The 9,585-nt window shown below is 49.1% G+C and overlaps 1 protein-coding gene across 1 annotated transcript; it reads left to right on the top strand.

Annotated features, from left to right (window-relative positions):
- The first annotated feature begins 5,275 nt into the window (after positions 1 to 5,275).
- On the top strand, positions 5,276 to 8,718 carry LOC109737287 (F-box protein At5g49610-like). The gene is made up of 2 exons (XM_040394249.3): positions 5,276 to 5,611; positions 5,757 to 8,718. The coding sequence occupies exon 2, from the start codon at positions 5,775 to 5,777 to the stop codon at positions 6,903 to 6,905; it is 1,131 nt and encodes a 376-aa protein (XP_040250183.3). The 5' UTR covers positions 5,276 to 5,611; positions 5,757 to 5,774; the 3' UTR covers positions 6,906 to 8,718.
- Positions 8,719 to 9,585: the final 867 nt, after the last annotated feature.

The following is a 9,585-nucleotide window of genomic DNA, read 5'->3' as shown; positions in this document are numbered from 1 at the left end:
GGAGAACCAAGAAATACAACGTAAGCAGCGCCTGCACACAAATAACAACACCTCGCAACCCGACGTGTTAAAGGGGTTGTCACTCCCTTTCGGGGTACGACGCCTCAAGATAGGCAAACGGACGTGAGGTAAATTGTAATAGATTGAAATAATAGATCGCAAATAAATAAAAGTGCAGCAAGGTATTTTTGTATTTTTTGGTTTAATAGATCTGAATAAAAACACAAAGGAAAAGTAGATCACAAGGCAAATATATGAGAAAGAAGACCCGGGGGCCGTAGGTTTCACTAGTGGCTTCTCTCGAGAAAAATAGCAAACAGTGGGTAAACAAATTACTGTTGGGCAATTGATAGAACTTCAAATAATTATGATGATATCCAGGCAATGATCAATACATAGGCATCACGTCCAAGATTAGTAGACCGACTTCTGCCTGCATCGACTACTATTACTCCACACATCGACCGCTATCCAGCATGCATCTAGTGTATTAAGTTCATGGAAAAACGGAGTAATGCAATAAGAACGATGACATGATGTAGACAAGATCTGTTTATCTATATGGCGGTAGATATAGATCTCGTCTTTTTATCCTTAGTAGCAATGATACATACGTGTCGGTTCCCTTTCTATCACTGGGATCAAGCACCGTGAGATCGAACCCACTACCGGGAACCTCTTCCCATTGCAAGATAAATAGATCAAGTTGACCAAACAAAATCCAAATATCAGAGAAGAAATACGAGGCTATAAGAGATCATGCATATAAGAGATCAAAGAAAATCAAATAACTTTCATGGATATAAAAAGATATGACTGATCATAAACTCGAAGTTCATCAGTTCCCAACAAACACAGCGCAAAAAGAGTTACATCATATGGATCTCCATGAGACCATTGTATTGAGAATTCATCGAGAGAGATAAAGCCATCTATCTACTAACTACGGACCCGAAGGTCTACAAAGAACTACTCACGCATCATCGGAGAGGCACGAATGGAAGTGGTGAACCCCTCTGTGATGGTGTCTAGATTGGATCTGGTGGTTCTGGACTCTGCGGCGGCTGGATGAATATTTCGTCGACTCCCCTAGGGTTCTGGTATTTTTGGGGTATTTATAGAGCAAAGAGGCGGTCTGGGGGGTGCCCGGGGTGGGCACAACCCACCAGGGCGCGCCAGGCCCCTGGCGCGCCCTGGTGGGTTGTCCCCTCCTCGGGACTCCCCCCATATGCAACCAGGACCCATCTTCCTTCTTCTGGCCCATAAAAAATCTCCAAAAAGTTTCGGGGCATTTGGACTCCGTTTGATATTGATTTCCTGCGATGTAAAAAACATGCAGAAAATAGCAACTGGCACTGGGCACTATGTCAATAGGTTAGTACCAAAAAAATGATATAAAATGACTATAAAATGATTATAAAACATCCAAGATTGATAATAAAACAACATGAAACAATCAAAAATTATAGATACGTTGGAGACGTATCAGGGGGTGAAGATTAATTAGCAATGAATATCCCATGGGAGGCCCGTAATCTTCCGTGCGTCTAGGAATATCGCTTTGCACGAGGTTCACGAAGCGTGGAGTGGAGGGGTTCCGAACGTGTCCTTAATATTTTAGTAATTTTAATCTTGTGCCAATTTATATACTGAAAGCACAATATGAATAAAAATGGAGAGATGCACTAAAAATTCTCAAAAAAAACATCCAACCATTGATTAGATATATCAATGACCAGAACCAAAAGATCTCATAAATAACTATGAACTTTGAAGTTGCAATAATAGGCTCTACATTGGCATGAATGCGAGCAGCTGGCGCGGGTCGGAACACGCGGGGAGAGGGGGGCGGTTTTGGGTGGGCCAGGGTGGTTAGAAACGGACATGGGTGCTGTCCGGACGCCCGCAAAGCCTCCCTAGTTTGTCTTCGGATTGTGGGAGAAAATGCGCCCTGACCACCCTGCGGACCATTGCAGGTCCATGTTGGATGACACAACGGGGGTGTTTGGTTTGAGACTAAGTTTGCCAAGGGTTGCCACACCTAAGGTTAGGTAAGTTTGACCAACTTAGGTGTGTGTTTGGTTCAAGCCACATTTTAGGCAAACCACACTAGGGTCCTATATCACATACACTCAAAAAATGTGGTAAGATTCCTTTAGGCTTGCCAACTTGTCACTCTCATTTTAAAAAACTAACCTTAGGCAAGTTTGGCAACATTGTATGACAATGTGTGGCACTCCTAGGCCTAGAACCAAACAACCCCAACATGTCCGGACCGCTGTGTCCAAACAGTTGTGGGCGGTTTGAGAGGGTCTCCTTTGGAGATGACCTTAGAGCATCTCCACTCGTTGCCCCCCCCCTCCCCCCCCCCCCCCCCAGGAGCCACTTTTTCAGCCGGTTGGGGTCATGCTGACGAAAATTTTGGCATGGGGGGGGGAGTTTTCCAGCCAAGCCCCCACCAAACACTAGAAGACAAGAGAGATGAGAGGGAAAAGAGATGAAGTGGGTGAGAGGCATGCACGTGGGTGGGCCCGGTGCTAAAAAAAGGTGCTTGGGAGGGCGTCTTGGGGGCCCGAGTGAAGATGCTCTTAAGCCGATAGATCGCCGAAGCAGTTTCTTCTTGCGCCAAATTCGTTGCTTTTCTCTCTTTCTTTTTTCACGCGTGTTCTAAACTTTGCTTTTTTTTTTCTCTTACTAGTTAAATGCTCATGGGCGGTTCTACGAGGCATAATAAAAATAAAATGTATTGCTATTTGGTGACAATGCATGAAAATTTGAAGGAAACGCCTATGCATCGATTAAGCAAAAGTCTAAAACAGAAATACTGTTTTAGTCAAACTCGCTTGCCGATACTAATGTTCTTTTTCCTCCCAACACCATCTTCTTTCTCCACCCCGTCAACCCCGCCCAAGCCGCCGTCACCCGTAGCCATCCCTCTAAACTCCATCACCATCTCCAACGTCAATGACCCCACGCACCCCTTACTCAGACCCGTCAACCCTCTGCCTTGTCTCTCCTCCACTGGGTGTTTCCGAACTCTTCTTGATAAAGTCGGTCTCCATAAATCATGCTAATCATCTATGGTTTTATTTAGAGAGCTAAAGATGCAAAGTTGACACACTAATCTTTACTCAAGAAGTCTTGAACCAAGTATAAAAAAATTCATGTAGCTTCACAAACGAACTGTATATGTATGTTATACTATAGCAATGCCAAAATTATCTTTCGAAACATTGAAAAAAAAAATACATATTTGATCATTTTAGAAGAAATGGAAAGGATTACCAAATATATGTGGCATGCAGTGAGAAACTGCAGATTTCGGATCAGCTTTTGCGTGTATTCATATTCCACTACTTATATGATGAGCCATAATAACTAACCGTCCTCCATCAGCTCTCACAAATATAAGGAACTCCAATCCTTGATGCACTAAGAGCAACTCCAATAGGGCGACCCATTTTGTCCGCCGCCGTCCGTTTGGGTCGGCGCGTACAAAAGAAGCGGCCCAACGCGCGGACCCATACCCAAATCGCGTCCGCTCTGCGTCCGCGCTGACGCATTTGCGGCCCAAATTTGCACCCCAAATGCGTCGGCGCGGACGCCGAACGGACGCCTCGCGCGCCTTCTCGTTGTCCGCCGCGTCCCCACCTGGCAGCCGTCTACCTTCGACGGTCAACATTATTTATGACGACCGCCCACCTTGGGCCCACGCGTCAGCGACGGCGGTCGTCCTTTTTTAAACCGGGCGTGCGGCGGGGCCATCCTCATCCACTGCCACTCGCCCCGTCCCAATCTGGCCACCCCTGCCCCCACGCCGGCGACAACCCTAGCCACCGCCAGCATGGGCTTCTTCTCCGGCATCGGCAGTAGCGGCAAGGGCAAGGCCCCCGCCCGCCATTCCCCCACCCTTCCCGCCCTCCCCGCGCCGCCGCGCGCTCCCTGGCAGAGGCAGCGCATCAATGTGCCGGTGCACCAGGCCGAGTGGCACTGGCAGCACCGCGTGCCTCTGCCGTACCCCGACGCAACGCTGCCGCATGACTAGCATTTGGATCCGGAGAGGATCCCAGTGCCGGCAGCGCCGCGGACGGCGAGGGCCCATGCGGAGGAGGTGCGGCGCCGGCGGGCGTTGCTGACGTTGGAGCAGCGCGCCGAATCGCACTACGTCGTCGACTCGTCCAACGGGGCTCGATGGTTCGGCTTCGAGCACGAGGAGGCGAGGCGACGCGGCGTCCGCGACGTCGACCGCAGCCTGCCGCCACCCGCGCTCGTCGTCCGCGACGAGGACCAGAAGGCCGAGGCCGCCTACCAGGCGGCCATTAAGGAGAGCGAGGAGGAGGAGGTGGAGGGAGGCGGAGGAGACGCTTTCCAGTCTGCCATGGCGGAGGCCATGGCCCTCTCCGTGGCGGGTGACCCCGCCGTCCCCACCCAAAGCCGAGCCGGAGGAGCCGGCCCCCCTCGAGCGCTACTCCTGGACCAGAGTAGTGCGCGAGTGGGTCAGCGCTCCGCCGATCTAGCTCGGGCCGACGAAGGAGCAGGTGGCGGGCTACCTCGACCACTGGCGCCGCGTTCGGCTGGCCGAGGAGCGCCGGGAGGGCGAGCGCCTGCAGATGCTCGAGCGCGAGGTCGGAGAGGAGGCGCGCCAGGCCCAGGCAGCGGCGGCGCAGCCCGACATTGCCGCCCTCTGGAACACGGCGTTCCCCTGGGCCGGCCCTGCGTCGACGCTGATCGACCTCACCGGCCCCGACACAGACGCCGACGAGGACGCCTAGGGCTGCGCGTCGTCTAGTTTTTAGTTTTTAATGCTAATTAATGTAATGTGGACTTTCGCCGGCCTTCGTGGCCGGCTTTTATGTTTAATTAAATGCATATTAAACTTTTATTTTGGCGCGCCGACAAAATGGGTCGGACCAGCGTTGGGCGTCGCGCCGACCCAAACACAGCGCCGGACGTTTGTGTCCGCCGGCCCGACCCAAACGGACAAAAAACAGACAAAAGCGATGTCTGTTTGGGTCGGCCCGTTGGAGTGGCTCTAAACTAACTTTCACCACGACCAGTTCTTGCCCTCATCGCCCTGCTAGGATGAAAAAGACACTGAAAATAAAGTGATATGGGTACATCAAGCAATGTGGATTACAAATATGGAGAGATGCACTGGAGATTCTCAAAAAATAATAATAAAGTTTACTATGATGGCCTCGATCTTAATTTATCTGGTGTTGAACGGGGTTAACAGTTCTAGATGATGGAAAGTTAATGATTTGTGCAGGCCACTGGTGCAGGAGCTGGGTCTGAACGCATCCGAGCGCTCCCTTCTCTCCGGCTCTCCCCTCATCAATTCCACCCTACGCAGCAGCAGCACAGGAGCTACTTTCTGCTCGTCCAGTCCCATCTTCCACAGCTTGCAGTTGCACCTGGCAGTGGCACTGGCAGAGAGTGGTGCGCACCGCGATTCAGTTTCACACCGCCCATTCTCTTCCTTGCACGCTCACCACCAGTTTCGCATCCGAGGTTGCTCGCCAAAGTGCCTTCTTCCCCCGGACGCCTGCCCTCCGAGGACGCCGGGAGGAACGCCGTCGCTCTCGCTCAACCGTGCCGGCTCAGAAGCAGAGTAAACCCTCTCGGATCTCTCTGTCAATTCTCTCCTCTCCGCTCCTCTAAGCCGGTAGATCGGCGGAGCACTTCTTTCTTGCGCCAAATCCGTGGCTTACTTTTATCTTTGCTTTTATTTTAGAGATTTTTCTCTTGCTTGCTAGTATCAGCGAGGAACCAGCATGCCGGGCAGCCGTGCCGCGACCGTGTTGGACGACCTGCCGGAGTGGCTCGTCGTCGACGAGATCCTCGCCCGGCTGCCTGTCAAGGACGTGTTCCGCTGCCGCGCCGTCCGGAGGTCGTGGCGCAGCGGCACATCCACCTACGCCTTCATCCTCGGCCACCACCGCCGCCAGCCCTCGCTGCCCATCATCTTGCACGACCATGGCATCAGCCGCGTCGCCGGAGCCTCCGCCTCCAGTGGTGAGAAGATACGGCCCCTGCTCCGGTACGCAAGCCTCGATATATGCATTCGCCTCATAACCTGTGATGGGCTCCTCATCCTCTGGCGGGGTTCAGATTTCTACATCTGCAACCCGGCCACCCGCAAGTGCGCCCCGCTGCCGCATCCTCCACGACAACAGTTCATCAGCCCCATGACCGTAGTCGACGTGCTCGGCTTCTACCGGCACCAGCCATCTGGAGAATACAGGGTGCTCTGGGTGTCGTACGCCGCGCCCATGGGGACATTCGCCGCTGTTAAGGTTGAGCAGCCTCATTACCTTGTCTTCACCGTGGGTTCGGACCAGCCAAGACGCATCCAATGGCCGACAGTTTCAGAAGATGGGTGTCCTGCTGCCCGGTCCAACCATCCACCGATCCACCATCGTGGTAGCCTGCACTGGGCAATGGGTTGCAGCATAACGGTATTTGACACCATAGCCGAAACATTCAGGCAGATGAGCCGCCCGGCACAATTGGGCAGTTTCGTGTTATTATTGGATACGGGCGACAACCTTGCTTTGTATGTCAGCACCGACCATGACCGCGTCACTTTGGATGTTTGGGTCTTGCAGGACTATGATGCAGAGACCTGGGGGTTTCGATACCGGATTAACTTGGTAGCGATGGATGCATCTCCACCGCTTAAGTTGTGGAAATCTATCCCTAGGCTGGCTGTGATCAACGAGCGTAGTACTCTAGTATTATCGTTTCATGTGTGTCATGTTATCTTGAACATCGTGTTAATGTATGTTTTGAACAATGGTGTGTCTACTGCTATAAAGAACTGTTGTATTGTTCTCCTGAGTTCACTTTCAATTTGCATTGTTAAACGAATGGCAATGTTGCAGCTTGAAATGCTAATTCCTTAGCGAGAAGTTATGGCATTTTAGTTGCTGAAATGGTTACTTCAAGTACTCCCTCATGCAGCTTAATATTTTGATCTTTCATGCTCAGTGCCATCGAGTATCTATGCTCTGGAAGTGTTCTGATGTTCCCCCCTGTCTACTTTCATTTTGCACCGTTGGAAAAATCACGGAAGGCATGATTGCAGTTTGAAATGCTAATTCCTTCACGAGTAGTTATGGCAGTTTTGTTGCTGAAATTGTTGGTTCAGGCACTCACTTATGTAGCTCAATATTTTGATCTTTCATGTTCAGTGCACACTTGATTTTGGCACCTGGACGCTCTTGTTCTCTGTGCGGAGATTTTTTTTGGTTTTGAAAAGGAGGATAACCCCCGGCCTCTGCAGTTCTTTGTGTGGAGATGTCTTTTCTTAGGCACATTTCAGAAACTGCATGTGATTTGGTGCTCAGCAGCATAGTTTTATTTCTGATTGTTACTATGGTGGCAAGTAATTCGATCACTGCTACCGCTGTTATGTGTCTGATTGCTACTTCAATACGACTATTTTTTTTTTGGCAAGGATGAACTTCGTTTTCGGAGAAAAGAGATTGGCTGTTGGTTTGTTTGCAGGGTTTTTTTGCGGGGTAGGAACAAGTTATGAGCTCTAGTGATTGACTTTCACTAATTGGGAGCAAAAAGGTTGTAGTTTCTATGACCAGGATTTTTGTGCAAGGCTGTTCTTCCATATCTTTGTGTTTTTGTTAGTCATAGTGGACCCTGGTTCGGTTGCTTCTATTTTAGCCAAAGAAAAGGACCAGGTGAATGTGCTAATTTCCAGTTCATCTTTATCTGGATGAAGATTTTGTAGCTTACATGGTGACAGTTTCACCATGATGTTTCCATTATATTTATCTAAAAAATTAGTGATAATTAAGCCGATTCAGATGTAGGACTTGAACTTACAAAATTTTAATTTAAAATTGAGAAGAATATGTGGGAACCAAAGAGCCTGGGAAGCACTTTATGCTAACTATGCAGCGCCTCCAAGAGAGCATGATTTCAGTCCCATTGTTTGAGGCGCAGGAAGAAGATGCTGTGAACAAGGAGCCTCCATTCGTCATGGTGCTATAAGATGACAGACTCCATCTTAATGATTTCGACTAGCTGTTTGTTGTGCCCTTGGGAGTATCTATCCTGTATGAACCTTGCTTTCTGTTCTGTCTTCTTACTTTTTAATACTAGTAGAACCGAACACTTTGTATGTCTGAAGTAGTGCCTCATCACTTGGTGCTTGTTATGCTATCTTGAGCATCATGTTGACGTTGTAAACAATGGTGTATCTATGCTATTGCTATGTAGAACTGCTATAATGTTCATGTTCACCCCTGTTGACTTTCAGTTTGCGTTGTTATTATTAAGGCATGGTTGCAGTTTGAAATGCTGATTCCTTCGTGAGAATTTGTGGTATTTTAGTTCTTGAAATGGTTAGTAGTTCAGTTACTCCCTTCTGTGGCCTAATAGTTTGATCTTACATGTTCAGTACACACTTTGGTCCTGCTGATTTCGGCAACTGGCCGCTCCTGTTCGTTGTGTGGAGATGTCTTTTACATTAGCCATATTTCGGAAGCTGCATGTCATTTTGGAAGCTACGGTGGCAAGTTATTTGATCACTACTATCACTGTTATGTTTCTGATTCCTACTTCAACACGACTATTGTATCTGTTTTCTGGCAAGTACAGACTTTGTTCCATTGACTTCCAACCATTTGGGAGAAAACAGCTTGGCTTTTGGTTTTGTTTGCAGGTTCTTTTTGGGGGGGGTAGTATGAATGAATTAGTTTTTTTTTTGCAGGGTAAAAGGAGATTGTATTAATCACTACTGGAATTTTCACGTACGCCGGGTGTAATGCTCTTCGCCGAGTGCTAAAACACGGACACTCGGCAAAGCAAACTTTGCCGAGTGTCACTCTCGGCAAACCCAGCTTCACGGCAAACTGCCATCTTTGCCGTCACTGCCTCACGGCAAAGAGGCACCGCACGGCAAACCCTGCAGACGCCGAGAGCCGCTCACGGCAAAGAGGAGCCACGCGGCATGCCCGTCCGCAACAGACGGCTCCGTCAGTTACTGCGTACTTTACCGAGAGCCGCAGCACGACACTCGGCAAAAGCATATGCAACATCCTATTTTATTTTTGTGTGTGTGTTTTCTTTCTAACTGACATGTGGTCCCACTGGTCACATTTATCAGTAAAAGTTTTAAATAATTTCCTAAATATTCTTGAAAAAAAATTACGATATCTTTGCCGAGAGCTGCTCTCGGCAATCCTCCTGACCAGTAGGACAGCGTGGCCCACATGGGAGCTGACAGTTTACATCGCTTTGCCGAGAGCTGGTCTCGGCAATGTCGCCTTCCTTTCCGAGAGCGGCTCTCGGAAAAGGTGTGGCACAACAATAGGTCTCCCAGACGACCATGTTTTCGAGAGGTGCTCTCGGTAATATGTTGTTTTCCGAGTGCTGCTCTCGGAAATCTTTCCCATCCATTCTGCTGTTTAAGCTATTTCTTTTCTGATCCCTGCAGATAAAAACAACTACTTGGCAGAAGGATCATATATAGGCATAATTTGATCTAGTCCACACATATATAGGCATAATTTGATCTAGTCCACACATATATAGGCATAATTAGGGATAGTCCACATATTATCA

Source organism: Aegilops tauschii, chromosome 7, assembly GCF_002575655.3.
Source record: "Aegilops tauschii subsp. strangulata cultivar AL8/78 chromosome 7, Aet v6.0, whole genome shotgun sequence".
Classification (NCBI taxonomy): Eukaryota; Viridiplantae; Streptophyta; class Magnoliopsida; order Poales; family Poaceae; genus Aegilops; species Aegilops tauschii.
Note: the sequence above shows the minus strand (reverse complement) of the source record. Positions and strands in the feature narration are given on the sequence as shown.

What these genes read in the sequence shown, in the direction of transcription:
- LOC109737287 (XM_040394249.3), top strand. Translation starts at nt 5,775, where the DNA reads ATGCCGGGCAGCCGTGCCGCGACCGTGTTGGACGACCTGCCGGAGTGG.